General features: G+C 52.0%; 1 protein-coding gene across 1 annotated transcript; it reads left to right on the top strand.

Moving 5' to 3' along the window:
• Positions 1–1,833: 1,833 nt before the first annotated feature.
• INKA1 (inka box actin regulator 1) lies at positions 1,834–10,085 on the top strand. The gene is made up of 2 exons (XM_073558872.1): positions 1,834–5,988; positions 9,150–10,085. Exons 1-2 carry the CDS (start codon positions 5,950–5,952, stop codon positions 10,014–10,016), a joined length of 906 nt encoding a protein of 301 aa, XP_073414973.1. The 5' UTR covers positions 1,834–5,949; the 3' UTR covers positions 10,017–10,085.
• The last annotated feature ends 6,906 nt before the right edge of the window (positions 10,086–16,991 follow it).

Here is a 16,991-nt window from a genome sequence, read left to right on the forward strand (position 1 = left end):
ACTGTACCAGCTGTAAACCTGTGGCAGCGCCCCCTGCAGGAAGCACGGAATATGGGACGTTACGATCAATGGTAATTAACGCTGGAGATCGTGGCCTCTTCTCACTGTAAAATGCAAAAAGAAGCTGTAGTGAAATTCTCTAAGTAGTAAAAGGGAAGAGGGACGTTCCGGCAGCGAATCTGCAGCATGAGCACGGTGCCTCTAAGATGCCTCATAAGCAGGATCTGTATATGATCAGCTGAAGCGGTCACTGGACCCGGATATGGACACTACTGGGCAATGCCTGGGGCCGAGAACGACCGGGACACGTAAGGAGTACAAAGACCAGACAGTCTACAGCGTCCCCAACAGGGTGGACAACTGATCGCAGCAATCCACATCCCTCCAGACACCATATGTGACTGATATCACAACCCTATTCTAACACTCCAGTACAGATATAACCTCCAGACATTACACCATATGTGACTGATATCAGCCCCTCTTATAACGCTCCAGTACTGATATAACCTCCAGACATTACATCATATGTGACTGATATCAGCCCCTCTTATAACGCTCCAGTACTGATATAACCTCCAGACATTACACCATATGTGACTGATATCAGCCCCTCTTATAACACTCCAGTACTGATATAACCCCCAGACATTACACCATATGTGACTGATATCAGCCCCTCTTATAACGCTCCAGTACTGATATAACCTCCAGACATTACACCATATGTGACTGATATCAGCCCCTCTTATAACACTCCAGTACTGATATAACCTCCAGACATTACACCATATGTGACTGATATCAGCCCCTCTTATAACACTCCAGTACTGATATAACCCCCAGACATTACACCATATGTGACTGATATCAGCCCCTCTTATAACACTCCAGTACTGATATAACCCCCAGACATTACACCATATGTGACTGATATCAGCCCCTCTTATAACGCTCCAGTACTGATATAACCTCCAGACATTACACCATATGTGACTGATATCAGCCCCTCTTATAACACTCCAGTACTGATATAACCCCCAGACATTACACCATATGTGACTGATATCAGCCCCTCTTATATCGCTACAGTGCTGATATAACCTCCAGACATTACACCATATGTGACTGATATCAGCCCCTCTTATAACGCTCCAGTACTGATATAACCTCCAGACATTACACCATATGTGACTGATATCAGCCCCTCTTCTAACGCTCCAGCACTGATATGGTGTAATGTCTGGGGGTTATATCAGTGCTGGAGCGTTAGAAGAGGGGCTGATATCAGTCACATATGGTGTAATGTCTGGAGGTTATATCAGCACTGGAGCGATATAAGAGGGGCTGATATCAGTCACATATGGTGTAATGTCTGGGGGTTATATGTGACTGATATCAGCCCCTCTTCTAACGCTCCAGCACTGATATAACCCCCAGACATTACATCATATGTGACTGATATCAGCCCCTCTTCTAACGCTCCAGCACTGATATAACCCCCAGACATTACGCCATATGTGACTGATATCAGCCCCTCTTATATCGCTCCAGTGCTGATATAACCCCCAGACATTACACCATATGTGACTGATATCAGCCCCTCTTATAACGCTCCAGTACTGATATAACCTCCAGACATTACACCATATGTGACTGATATCAGCCCCTCTTCTAACGCTCCAGCACTGATATGGTGTAATGTCTGGGGGTTATATCAGTGCTGGAGCGTTAGAAGAGGGGCTGATATCAGTCACATATGGTGTAATGTCTGGAGGTTATATCAGCACTGGAGCGATATAAGAGGGGCTGATATCAGTCACATATGGTGTAATGTCTGGGGGTTATATGTGACTGATATCAGCCCCTCTTCTAACGCTCCAGCACTGATATAACCCCCAGACATTACATCATATGTGACTGATATCAGCCCCTCTTCTAACGCTCCAGCACTGATATAACCCCCAGACATTACACCATATGTGACTGATATCAGTCCCTCTTCTAACGCTCCAGTACTGATATAACCTCCAGACATTACACCATATGTGACTGATATCAGCCCCTCTTCTAGCGCTCCAGTACTGATATAACCCCCAGACATTACACCATATGTGACTGATATCAGCCCCTCTTATAACGCTCCAGTACTGATATAACCTCCAGACATTACACCATATGTGACTATTATCAGCCCCTCTTATAGCACTCCAGTACTGATACAACCTCCAAACATTACATATGTGACTGATATCAGCCCCTCTTATAATACTCCAGCACTGATATAACCTCCAGACATTACACCATATGTGACTATTATCAGCCCCTCTTATAGCGCCCCAGTACTGATATAACCTCCAGACATTACATATGTGACTGATATCAGCCCCTCTTATAGCGCTCCAGTACTGATATAACCTCCAGACATTACATATGTGACTGATATCAGCCCCTCTTATAACGCTCCAGTGCTGATATAACCTCCAGACATTACACCATATGTGACTGATATCAGCCCCTCTTATAACGCTCCAGTACTGATATAACCTCTAGACATTACATCATATGTGACTGATTTCAGCCCCTCATAACGCTCCAGTGCTGATATAACCCCCAGACATTACATCATATGTGACTGATATCAGCCTCTCTTATAACGCTCCAGTACTAATATAACCCCCAGACATTACACCATATGTGACTGATATCAGCCCCTCTTCTAGCGCTCCAGTACTGATATAACCTCCATACAATACACCATATGTGACTGATATCAGCCCCTCTTCTAACGCTCCAGTACTAATATAACCCCCAGACATTACACCATATGTGACTGATATCAGCCCCTTATAACGCTTCAGCACTGATATAACCCCCAGACATTACACCATATGTGACTGATATCAGCCCCTCTTATAACGCTCCAGTACTGATATAACCTCCATACAATACACCATATGTGACTATTATCAGCCCCTCTTATAACGCTCCAGTGCTGATATAACCCCAGACATTGCACCATATGTGATTGATATCAGCCCCTCTTATAATGCTCCGGCACTGATATAACCCCCAGACATTACATCATGTGACTGATATCAGCCCCTCTTATAACGCTCCAGTACTGATATAACCTCCAGACATTACATCATATGTGACTGATATCAGCCCCTCTTATAACGCTCCAGTACTGATATAACCTCCAGACATTACATCATGTGACTGATATCAGCCCCTCTTATAGCGCTCCAATACTGATATAACCCTCAGACATTACACCATATGTGACTGATATCAGCCCCTCTTATAATGCTCCAGTACTGATATAACCCCCAGACATTACACCATATGTGACTGATATCAGCCCCTCTTATAATGCTCCTGTACTGATATAACCTCCAGACATTACACCATATGTGACTGTTATCAGCCCCTCTTATAATGCTCCTGTACTGATATAACCTCCAGACATTACACCATATGTGACTGATATCAGCCCCTCTTATAACGCTCCAGTGCTGATATAACCTCCAGACATTACACTATATGTGACTGTTATCAGCCCCTCTTATAATGCTCCTGTACTGATATAACCCCCAGACATTATACCATATGTGACTGATATCAGCCCCTCTTATAACGCTCCAGTACTGATATAACCTCCAGACATTACACCATATGTGACTGATATCAGCCCCTCTTATAACGCTCCAGTGCTGATATAACCTCCAGACATTACACTATATGTGACTGTTATCAGCCCCTCTTATAATGCTCCAGTACTGATATAACCCCCAGACATTACACCATATGTGACTGATATCAGCCCCTCTTATAACGCTCCAGTACTGATATAACCTCCAGACATTACATATGACTGATATCAGCCCCTCTTATAACGCTCCAGTACTGATATACCCTCCAGACATTATACCATATGTGACTGATATCAGCCCCTCTTATAACGCTCCTGTACTGATATAACCCCAGACATTACACCATAAGTGACCGATATCAGCCCCTCTTATAACGCTCCAGTGCTGATATAACTTCCAGACATTACATCATGTGACTGATATCAGCCCCTCTTATAGCGCTCCAGTACTGATATAACCCCCAGACATTACACCATATGTGACTGATATCAGCCACTCTTATAACGCTCCATTACTGATATAACCCCCAGACATTACACCATATGTGACTGATATCAGCCCCTCTTATAACGCTCCATTACTGATATAACCTCCAGACATTACACCATATGTGACTGATATCAGCCCCTCTTATAACGCTCCAGTACTGATATAACCCCCAGACATTACATGTGACTGATATCAGCCCCTCTTATAACGCTCCAGTACTGATATACCCTCCAGACATTATACCATATGTGACTGATATCAGCCCCTCTTATAACGCTCCTGTACTGATATAACCCCAGACATTACACCATATGTGACCGATATCAGCCCCTCTTATAACGCTCCAGTGCTGATATAACCTCCAGACATTACATCATGTGACTGATATCAGCCCCTCTTATAGCGCTCCAGTACTGATATAACCCCCAGACATTACACCATATGTGACTGATATCAGCCACTCTTATAACGCTCCATTACTGATATAACCCCCAGACATTACACCATATGTGACTGATATCAGCCCCTCTTATAACGCTCCATTACTGATATAACCTCCAGACATTACACCATATGTGACTGATATCAGCCCCTCTTATAACGCTCCAGTGCTGATATAACCTCCAGACATTACACTATATGTGACTGATATCAGCCCCTCTTATAATGCTCCAGTACTGATATAACCCCCAGACTTTACACCATATGTGACTGATATCAGCCCCTCTTATAACGCTCCAGTACTGATATAACCTCCAGACATTACACCATATGTGACTGATATCAGCCCCTCTTATATTGAGGGTTTTTGTTTTGTTCCTTTTTACAGCTCTTTGTTACAATGTGTCAGTGCAGTGAGGTGTCTGGGGTTGAGGGTCTTAGTTTTCCTCAGTGGGGGATGAGAGCTGCTCATCTTGGGACCCCTCATGTTATTGGTAGTTGCTGCTCTCTCTGGCTCGGGCACTCAGGAGTTAACTGCCCAGTTCTTTTGTTTTCTTGTTACATTTTTGATACATTGTATCTTTCTGCTGCTCCTCACATTAACCCTTGCTGCGCCCTCCTCCTCTGCTGCTTTATTCCCCGGTGTCAGATTTCTCCAAATTATAAACGAATTCCAAATCCAAGGGGTCTGATCCTGGCTCAGTGATTGGCTGAGGCTCACACTGGGCGGAGCTAGGCTGATTTGGGATGTAAAGGGACAGAACAGAAAGTTGTTGCTCACTCAGAGCTGAAGACTCACACGTGCAGAGTAGACCCCCCCAACCTGAGCCTGCAAAGAGTGTGGAACCCCAACCTGAGTCTGCAGAGAGTGTGGACCCCCAGCCTGAGTCTGCAGAGTGTGGACGCCCAACCTGAGCCTGCAAAGAGTGTGGAACCCCAACCTGATTCTGCAGAGTGTGGACCCCCAACCTGAGTCTGCAAAGTGTGGACCCCTAGCCTGGACCTGCGGAGTGTGGACCCCCAACCTGAGTCTGCAAAGAGTGTGAACCCCCAACCTGAGTCTGCAGAGAGTGTGGACCCCTAGCTTGGACCTGCGGAGTGTAGACCTCCAGCCTAAGTCTGCAGAGAGTGTGGACCCCCAGCCAGAGTCTGCAGAGTGTGGACCCCTAGCTTGGACCTGCGGCGTGTGGACCTCCAGCCTGAGTCTGCAGAGAGTGTGGACCCCCAACCTGAGTTTGCAGAGTGTGGACCCCTAGCTTGGACCTGCGGAGTGTGGACCTCCAGCCTGAGTCTGCAGAGAGTGTGGACCCCCAGCCAGAGTCTATTCAGAGTGGTGACCCCGAGCTTGCACTGTGTCTGGGGCATGCAGATTCCCCGCCTGGACCCCAGACCCCTCCAGCTGGTGAGTATCTAGTGCTCATCACACTGGAGAGTATATTGTGGCTGCTGCTCAGTGTCAGGATGGGGCTCGAAATGAAAGGGTTAAATCATCGTGAGCATTTTATTCTCTTCAGTGCTGCACCACATGCTGCTCCCCTGTGTACAGTAAGTGGAGAAGACATCAACAGGGAGGCTGCAGACAAAGTGGGGGACACATGTGGAGGCTGCAGACAGTGGGGGGCATGTGTGGAGCCTGCAGAGTGGGGGGCACGTGTGGAGGCTGCAGACAGAGTGGGGGGCACGTGTGGAGGCTGCAGACAGTGGGGGGGCACGTGTGGAGGCTGCAGACAGAGTGGGGGGCACGTGTGGAGGCTGCAGACTGGGGGGAATGTGTGGAGGCTGCAGAAAGAGTGGGGGACTCGTGTGGAGGCTGCAGACAGTGGGGAGCACGTGTGGAGGCTGCAGACAGAGTGGGGGGCAAATGTGGAGGCTGCAGAGTGGGGGACACGTGTGAAGGCTGCAGACAGTGCAAGCACATGTGGAGGCTGCAGAGTGGGGGGACAAATGTGGAGGCTGCAGAGTGGGGGGCATGTGTCGAGGCTGCAGACAGTGGGGGACACGTGGAGGTTGCAGACAGAGTGGGGGGCATGTGTGGAGGCTGCAGACAGAGTGGGGGGGCAAATGTGGAGGCTGCAGAGTAGGGGGCATGTGTGGAGGCTGCAGAGTAGGGAGTATGTGTGGAGGCTGCAGACAGAGTGAGGGGCAAATTTGGAGGCTGCAGATGTAGTGGGGGGCACATGTGGAGGCTGCAGGGGGAAGTGACTGAGTTTCCTGGTTCACATCCTGCTGCCCCTCTTTACACTTCTCCATATCTGGTTGCTGCTTCCATTAGGGGTCCCCTCATTGTCTGCGCTGCTCTCCCTGCGAGGGTTAATGCCAGCTGAGACAGGACAGAGCAGTGCAAGTCAGTACAGGATGGAGGAATGTGTCAGACAGGATGGGAGACTGGACTCCAAGTGCTCCTACAACTCTCCAGTCTAGCCATCCTCCCCACTAGGCCTCTTTGATCCATGATATCCGATCCTCATTTAGCCTCGATCATTCCTCATTGGATCATTATCTCGGCTCAGCCTCAGTCCCCGTCTCGGCTCAGCACTGGTCCCGGCTCCCCGTATTTGCTTAGCCCCGGCCCTCACTCCCCCGTCCCGGCTCAGCCCCAGTACCCATTCCCCATCTCGGCTCAACTCCGGTTCCCACTCCCTGTCTCAGCTCAGCCTCGGCCCCCGCTCCCCCGTCTCGGCTCAGCCTCGGTCCCCGCTCCCCTTCTGGGCTCAGCCTCGGTCCCCGCTCCCCCTTCTCGGCTCAGCCCCGATCCTCGCACCTCGTCTGGGCTCAGCCCCGATCCTCGCACCTCGTCTGGGCTCAGCCTCGGTCCCCGTCTCGGCTCAGCCTCGGTTCCCGCTCCCCGTCTCGGCTCAGTCCCGGTTCCCGCTCCCCATCTCGGCTGAGCCTCGGTCCCGGCTCGTCGGCTCAGCCTCGGTCCCCGCTCCCTGTCTTGGCTCAGCCTCGGTCCCCGCTCCCCGTCTCGGCTCAGCCTCGGTCCGCGTCTCGGCTCAGCCTCGGTCCCAGCTCCCCGTCTCGACTCAGCCTCGGTCTCCTGCTCCCCGTCCCGGCTCAGCCCAGGTCCCAGCTCCCCGTCCCGGCTCAGCCCAGGTCCCAGCATCCCGTCTTGGCTCAGCCTCGGTCCCCGCTCCCCGTCTCGGCTCAGCATCGGTCCTCTTCTCGGCTCAGCATCGGTCTTCTTCTCGGCTCAGCATCGGTCCTCTTCTCGGCTCAGCATCGGTCCTCTTCTCGGCTCAGCATCGGTCCTCTTCTCGGCTCAGCATCGGTCCTCTTCTCGGCTCAGCATCGGTCCTCTTCTCGGCTCAGCATCGGTCCTCTTCTCGTCTCAGCATCGGTCCCCGTCTCGGCTCTGCATCGGTCCCCGTCTCGGCTCAGCATCGGTCCTCTTCTCGGCTCAGCATCGGTCCTCTTCTCGGCTCAGCATCGGTCCTCTTCTCGGCTCAGCATCGGTCCTCTTCTCGGCTCAGCATCGGTCCCCGTCTCGGCTCAGCACCGGTCCTCTTCTCGGCTCAGCCTCGGTCCCCGTCTCGGCTCAGCACCGGTCCTCTTCTCAGCTCAGCCTCGGTCCCAGCTCCCCCGTCCTGGCTCAGCCTCGGTCCCTGCTCTCCAGTCCTTAGTGTATCTTCCTCTACACCTCAGGACCCTCCATACTGTCAGTCAAGGTTAATATCAGAGACGCAGTTCATGACCCCCAAGAGCTTGCGATCTACATGAGCCCTGAACGCACACGTCTGCCCTCCTGTTGCTTCTTGCAGGGTTGGCACAAGGTCTAAGGGTGCATCATCACTGAATCATGGGGCGCAGCGGTGAGATATTGGGCCTGACACCATGTGTACGGGGCCGGATGTGACTAAGTGTGGCCCCTGGGGAAGGAGCCCAGCAATCAGTGACAAGGCATTATGTGACTTCAGCGGCTGCTTTTACATAGGACTGCAGGCGATATCACAATGCACTGCGCCTCTGCTCTGCTATGTCTATAACCAGTACGTGCAAAGATACAGCAGAGCTGGAGGAGCGGCACAGCAGATGTAGAGCAGATGGGAGAGAAATGTTAAACTGCTGCCAAAACAAACATGAGGGGGATGGAGCGGCCTCTTCATATCCTCGTGGCAGAGACGGGGTTAACAGCATGGCTGCCATAGGTTTGGGCCTGGAGCCTCTGTCCACATACCCCGAGGCTGGCTGCTTTGTGAGGCACGTGCTCCCTGCGGGGCGGGGGACGCCTCGTGCCTCGGGGCATGTGTTCTGCTCGCTGTGCCCCCTCCGCTGCTGGCGGGCGTGTGCCAGGGATTTGGGGAGTGCTGTAGCCCACTCAGCCGCAGCCAAAACCGGCTCCGCCACATCATGTTTCAGCTCGTCTCCCGCCTGAATAAATCTGCGCTGAGCGTCTGCGTGGAGGCGTAGGAGTCGCCCATAAGGAGGCATTGTGGGGGAGGAGGAGGCATTATTGGGGGGCTTTGGGACTGGGCGCCCATTAGATGGGGGTGGCCGGAATTGGCGGGATGCAGCCTGTGTATATTTGGGGTTCCAGTTCTCACCTCTTTTTCCGTCTCTCTGCAGAGTGTGAAGGTCTCCGGCTCCACAGCGTCCGGGCAGATGGATTGCATGCTACGCGTGCTGCAGGACCTGAAACGCTCGTCCCCCGCGTCTGCCGAGGAATCTTCTGCGCCTCCGGCCCGCCGACCACTGAGGCGCGACATCCGCTCTTCACATCGCACCTCGGACCTGTCGGAGGCAGACTCCGCCTGCTGCGTGGACCTGCCCAGCGACGTCTCTCTGGGGGGCTGCGGCCAGCACGGCCTAGAATGGGACTCTGGCTACTCGGAGGTGTCTGGGAGCTCGCTGCGGGGCGAGGACGAGGACATGGAGGATGAGGAATCGGTGGCGGCCCCCCCAGTCGTGCGCAGACACATTCAGCCGCCATGTTCACGGCTGAGCTCCGGGGGGCTGCTGCGCTCCAGACCAGGGAGAATCCGCCCCAAATCCACGTCAGATGTCTGCCTGGAGCAGTGGGGGGGCATCGGTGTGGGGGGCGGCTCGCAGGACTGGACGGGGTGTTTGCTGTCCCAGAGTCGCAGTCGGCAGCCGCTGGTTCTGGGGGACAATAGTTTTGCCGATTTGGTTAAGCAGTGGATGGACTTACCGGAAAATGGCGCTGAGGACGAGCGGCGGACGCGCTGGCTACACAAGCCACACGGCTTCCTGGTCAGCCTGTCAGGGAATGTGAAGAAGCGCCTGGGAAACATGTCACGGCCCCGCGGACCCCTCGAGCAGGACGCCGTGAAACGCTTGTCCTGCCCCCAGCTGGGCTGCCGGCCGCTCTCCGCCTATTTACACCAGTCACTGTCGGACATTGCCGAGGCGTCCTCGGGCCTCTTACACTGCCGCAGTCGGCAGCCAATCATATGCAGCGACGGACGGCTCTAGGCGGAGGCCCCATCTGCACAGAATTATTATATTTTTATAACTATTTTATATTAAACCTTTTATATTCGATGAGACGTTTGCGCCAGTTTCTGCGTCCGCTCCGTCATGTGAGATCGCGCAGTATGCGGAGAAAGAGCCGACCGCTGCACGATCCTACACGGATCTAATGCCGCCATTTGTGACCTTCTGCTCGGACTGTCTGAAGCCGCGGCCACGTCACGCCGAACCTCTCAGTGCGCCCCTATCGCCCTAGCGGAGCGGAGCTGCGTGTCGACCACCGCCGCAGCGACCATGCACCGGCAGGGCGGACAGCCCGGGACCGCACAGCGACCATGCACCGGCAGGGCGGACAGCCCGGGACCGCACAGCGACCATGCACCGGCAGGGCGGACAGCCCGGGACCTCACAGCGACCATGCACCGGCAGGGCGGACAGCCCGGGACCTCACAGCGACCATGCACCGGCAGGATCGAGTCCCCCTGACTCCAGACTGCGCCGCCCCACCGGCACGATACAGCAGCAGTGGCGCACGGCTCCGCTCCGTTAGGGCGATAGGGGCCCACTGGGAGGTTCGCTGTGACGCGGCTCCAGAGTCCGATCAGAAGGCGACACTGAGACCCTCCTGGTCCGTTATCTACTTGCCTGCCGGCATTAGATCCGGGTAGGATTGGGATGGTGCCGCCAGGCTATTTTTCTGTCATGTGGCAGCTTTGTTACAGTGGGTCAGGGCAGCATCCTTCTCTCAGGTTTGTTACAATGTATCGGTCTGGATTGTTCACAGTGGATACAATGTAACAAACCTGCAGTTGTGAGAAGGAGGAGGCTTGTGTGGCAAGTAGAGCTCCTGAGGGTGACGGATCATCCACCCTTCATCTGTGTTCAGCCCTAGGATCGTGGGCAGGACGGCGCCACCTTCACAGACCCTGCCTCCCGCTATGTAAATGTGCTGTCACCACCGGGGGATGGGCCCAGATGGTTCGGGGGGGCAGACACATCGGCTCCATGAGCTGCGATCGCTCCCCGCTCCGGTCTCACCTGTGCGGTTCGGCTCTAGGCCACGTATTACCTGTGACAATTATGGACGCCCCCGTTACGTACTGCCGCATCCTGCTGATCCCATACAGGCTAAACCACAAATGCAGAGTCCTCGTAGAGCAGGCGGAGTGCGGCCCCGAGATACTCAACAGCTGATTGGTCAACGCCGACATGCACAGACGAATCCAACACATCAGGCGACAAAACGCAAAAATGACGAAAGACAGCGCTCGTCATTGTGACCTCGGACGCTGCGCCAGGCAGCAACTACAGCAGAAGCCGACCCCCAAGGAATGAAGACAGGCACCAGGAGCACCACTGACAGGGGGCTACCTGCTATCCAGCTCTACTGATATGTTCCGCAGGACGTAACTCCACACAGGGGCTACAGAGGAGCCGCACCCTGGGCACCCAGGCTACAGATGAGCCGCACCCTAAGCCCCCCGAGCTACAGAGGAGCCGCATCCTGGGCCCCCCGAGCTACAGAGGAGCCACACCCTGGGCTATAGAAGACCCAAGCACTTGGGCTACAGAGGAGCCGCACCCCCGGGCTACAGAAGAGCCGCACCCTGGGCACTCGGGCTACAGAGGAGCCGCACCCCCGGGCTACAGAAGAGCCGCACTCGGGCTACAGAGGAGCCGCACTCGGCTACAGAGGAGCTGCACCCTAAGACCCCCGAGCTACAGAGGAGCCGCACCTTGGGCCCCCCGAGCTACAGAGGAGCCACACCCTGGGCTGCAGAAGACCCAAGCACTTGGGCTACAGAAGAGCAGCACCCTGGGCACTCGGGCTACAGAAGAGCCGCACTCGGGCTTCACAGGAGCCGCACCATGGGCACTCGGGCTACAGAAAAGCCGCACTCGGGCTTCAGACGAGCCGCACCCTGGGCACCAAGGCTACAGAAGAGCCGCACTCGGGCTTCAGAGGAGCCGCACCATGGGCACTCGGGCTACAGAAGAGCCGCACTGGGGCTTCAGAGGAGCCGCACCCTGGGCACTCGGGCTACAGAAGAGCCGCACTCGGACTTCAGAGGAGCCGCACCCTGGGCACCCGGGCTACAGAAGAGCCGCATTCATGGCACTCGGGCTACAGAAGAGCTGCACTCGGGCTACAGAGGAGCCGCACCATGGGCACTTGGGCTACAGAAGAGCCGCACTCGGGCTTCAGAGGAGCCGCATTCAGGGCACTCGGGCTACAGGAGAGCCGCACTCGGGCTACAGAGGAGCCGCACCATGGGCACTTGGGCTACAGAAGAGCCGCATTCAGGGCACTCGGGCTACAGAAGAGCCGCACTCGGGCTACAGAGGAGCCGCACCATGGGCACTTGGGCTACAGAAGAGCGGCACCCGGGCTACAGAAGAGCCGCATCCAGGGCACTCGGGCTACAGAAGAGCCGCATTCGGGCTTCAGAGAAGCCGCACCCTGAGCACCCGGGCTACAGAAGAGCCGCATTCAGGGCACTCGGGCTACAGGAGAGCCGCACTCGGGCTACAGAGGAGCCGCACCCTGGGCACTTGGGCTACAGAGGACCCGGACTACAGAGCAGAATGTCCGCTGTTATAGGGGTTGCTGCCCTGAGTAAAGCAAGGACACAAACCTGAATATCCAGAAGCCAATAAGTCAACTGGAAACTGCGGTGGCAGAGACCGAACTCGTGTCCCCCAAATTACAACATTTCACTGTAGACAGAAGACATGACTCCAGCAGATGATTACCATAATATCAGAAGAGGAGCAGGAACCCCGACACCTCCCTGCTGATCCCAACATAACACACGTCACAGATCATACTGCAGGACTGTGAGGGGTTAACGAGCAGCGCCAGACACATCCCAGAATCCAGTGTTCACACCTCTTCCCTGGACTACATCTCCTATAATTAGCAACAATTACACCCAACATCCTGCTACAGATGCTGAACCCAGAGGAAGCGAGATAAGAGGAACAGAGGAGAGGTTGTCAGAGTCCAACACCGATCACTGACAACCAACCTGCAGATCATAAGAATTGTCAGCCCACCGACAACATCACTAACATATCCCAGAGCTGCACTCACTATTCTGCTGGTGCAGTCACTGTGTACATACATTACATTACTGATCCTAAGTTACATCCTGTATTATACCCCAGAGCTGCACTCACTATTCTGCTGGTGCAGTCACTGTGTACATACATTACATTACTGATCCTGAGTTACATCCTGTATTATACTCCAGAGCTGCACTCACTATTCTGCTGGTGCAGTCACTGTGTACATACATTACATTACTGATCCTGAGTTACATCCTGTATTATACTCCAGAGCTGCACTCACTATTCTGCTGGTGCAGTCACTGTGTACATACATTACTGATCCTGAGTTACATCCTGCATTATACTCCAGAGCTGCACTCACTATTCTGCTGGTGCAGTCACTGTGTACATACATTACATTACTGATCCTGAGTTACATCCTGTATTATACCCCAGAGCTGCACTCACTATTCTGCTGGTGCAGTCACTGTGTACATACACTCACTGGCCACTTTATTAGGTACACCATGCTAGTAAGGGGTTGGACCCCCTTTTGCCTTCAGAACTGCCTCAATTCTTCGTGGCAGAGATTCAACAAGGTGCTGGAAGCATTCCTCAGAGATGTTGGACCATATTGACATGATGGCATCACACAGTTGGCGCAGATTTGTCGGCTGCACATCCCTGATGCGAATCTCCCGTTCCACCACATCCCAAAGATGCTCTATGGATTGAGATCTGGTGACTGAGGAGGCCATTTGAGTACAGTGAACTCATTGTCATGTTCAAGAAACCAATCTGAGATGATTCGAGCTTTATGACATGGCGCATTATCCTGCTGAAAGTAGCCATCAGATGTTGGGTACATTGTGGTCATAAAGGGATGGACATGGTCAGCAACAATACTCAGGTAGGCTGTGGCGTTGCAACGATGCTCAATTGGTACCAAGGGGCCCAAAGAGTGCCCAGAAAAAATTCCCCACACCATGACACCACCACCACCAGCCTGAACCGTTGATACAAGGCAGGATGGATCCATGCTTTCATGTTGTTTACGCCAAATTCTGACCCTACCATCCGAATGTCGCAGCAGAAATCGAGACTCATCAGACCAGGCAACGTTTTTCCAATCTTCTACTGTCCAATTTCGATGAGCTTGTGCAAATTGTAGCCTCAGTTTCCTGTTCTTAGCTGAGAGGAGTGGTACCCAGTGTGGTCTTCTGCTGCTGTAGCCCATCTGCCTCAAAGTTCGACGCACTGTGCGTTCAGAGATGCTCTTCTGCCTACCTTGGTTGTAACGGGTGGCAATTTGAGTCACTGTTGCCTTTCTATCAGCTCGAACCAGTCTGCCCATTCTCCTCTGACCTCTGGCATCAACATGGCATTTCCGGCCACAGAACTGCCGCTCACTGGATTTTTTTTTCTTTTTCGGACCATTCTCTGTAAACCCTAGAGATGGTTGTGCGTGAAAATCCCAGTAGATCAGCAGTTTCTGAAATACTCAGACCAGCCCTTCTGGCACCAACAATCATGCCACGTTCAAAGGCACTCAAATCACCTTTCTTCCCCATACTGATGCTCGGTTTGAACTGCAGGAGATTGTCTTGACCATGTCTACATGCCTAAATGCACTGAGTTGCCGCCATGTGATTGGCTGATTAGAAATTAAGTCTTAACACACAGTTGGACAGGTGTACCTAATAAAGTGGCCAGTGAGTGTACATTACATTACTGATCCTGAGTTACATCCTGTATTATACTCCAGAGCTGCACTCACTATTCTGCTGGTGCAGTCACTGTGTACATACATTACATTACTGATCCTGACTTACTTCCTGTATTATACTCCAGAGCTGCACTCACTATTCTGCTGGTGCAGTCACTGTGTACATACATTACATTACTGATCGTGAGTTACTTCCTGCATTATACCCCAGAGCTGCCCTCACTATTCTGCTGGTGCAGTCACTGTGTACATACATTACATTACTGATCAGGAGTTACATCCTGTATTATACTCCAGAGCTGCACTCACTATTCTGCTGGTGCAGTCACTGTGTACATACATTACTGATCCTGAATTACATCCTGTATTATACTCCAGAGCTGCACTCACTATTCTGCTGGTGCAGTCACTGTGTACATACATTACTGATCCTGAGTTACCTCCTGTATTATACTCCAGAGCTGCACTCACTATTCTGCTGGTGCAGTAATAATAATCTTTATTTTTATATAGCGCTAACATATTCCGCAGCGCTTTACAGTTTGCACACATTATCATCACTGTCCCCGATGGGGCTCACAATCTAAATTCCCTATCAGTATGTCTTTGGAGTGTGGGAGGAAACCGGAGTGCCCGGAGGAAACCCACGCAAACACGGGGAGAACATACAAACTCCTTGCAGATGTTGTCCTAGGTGGGATTCGAACCCAGGACTCCAGCGCTGCAAGGCTGCAGCGCTAACCACTGAGCCACCGTGCTGCCCACAGTGCAGTCACTGTGTACATACATTCCTGATCCTGAGTTACATCCTGTATTATCCTCCAGAGCTGCACTCACTATTCTGCTGGTGCAGTCACTGTGTACACACATTACATTACTGATCCTGAGTTACCTCCTGTATTAAACTCCAGAGCTGCACTCACTATTCTGCTGGTGCAGTCACTGTGTACATACATTCCTGATCCTGAGTTACATCCTGTATTATCCTCCAGAGCTGCACTCACTATTCTGCTGGTGCAGTCACTGTGTACATACATTACATTACTGATCCTGAGTTACATCCTGTATTATCCTCCAGAGCTGCACTCACTATTCTGCTGGTGCAGTCACTGTGTGCATACATTACTGATCCTGAGTTACATCCTGTATTATACTCCAGAGCTGCACTCACGATTCTGCTGGTGCACAGTCACTATGTACATACATTACATTACTGATCCTGAGTTACATCCTGTATTATACTCCAGAGCTGCACTCACTAATCTGCTGGTGCAGTCACTGTGTACATACATTACATTACTGATCCTGGGTTACATCCTGTATTATACCCCAGAGCTGCACTCACTATTCTGCTGGTGCAGTCACTGTGTACATACATTACATTACTGATCCTGAGTTACATCCTGTATTATACTCCAGAGCTGCACTCACTATTCTGCTGGTGCAGTCACTGTGTACATACATTACATTACTGATCCTGATTTACATCCTGTATTATACCCCAGAGCTGCACTCACTATTCTGCTGGTGCAGTCACTGTGTACATACATTACTGATCCTAAGTTTCCTCCTGTATTATACCCCAGAGCTGCACTCACTATTCTGCTGGTGCAGTCACTGTGTACATACATTACATTACTGATCCTGAGTTACATCCTGTATTATACTCCAGAGCTGCACTCACTATTCTGCTGGTGCAGTCACTGTGTACATACATTACTGATCCTGAGTTACATCCTGTATTATACCCCAGAGCTGCACTCACTATTCTGCTGGTACAGTCATTGTGTACATACATGACATTACTGATCCTGAGTTACATCCTGTATTATACCCCAGAGCTGCACTCACTATTCTGCTGGTGCAGTCACTGTGTACATACATTACATTACTGATCCTGAGTTACATCCTGTATTATACTCCAGAGCTGCATTCACTATTCTGCTGGTGCAGTCACTGTGTACATACATTACTAATCCTGAGTTACATCCTGTATTATACCCCAGAGCTGCACTCACTATTCTGCTGGTGCAGTCACTGTGTACATACATTACATTACTGATCCTGAGTTACCTCCTGTATTATACTCCAGAGCTGCACTCAGTATTCTGCTGGTGCAGTCACTGTATACATACATTACATTACTGATCCTGAGTTACATCCTGTATTATACTCCAGAGCTGCACTCACTATTCTGCTGG

The sequence above is a fragment of the Dendrobates tinctorius genome, unplaced genomic scaffold, assembly GCF_039654945.1.
Source record: "Dendrobates tinctorius isolate UK_male_01 unplaced genomic scaffold, ASM3965494v1 ptg000261l, whole genome shotgun sequence".
Lineage (NCBI taxonomy): Eukaryota > Metazoa > Chordata > Amphibia > Anura > Dendrobatidae > Dendrobates > Dendrobates tinctorius.

What these genes read in the sequence shown, in the direction of transcription:
- INKA1 (XM_073558872.1), top strand. Translation starts at nt 5,950, where the DNA reads ATGCAGATTCCCCGCCTGGACCCCAGACCCCTCCAGCTG. An exon ending in ACCCCAGACCCCTCCAGCTG is followed by an intron (nt 5,989 to 9,149) that starts GTGAGTATCTAG and finishes GTCTCTCTGCAG; the next exon opens with AGTGTGAAGGTCTCCGGCTC.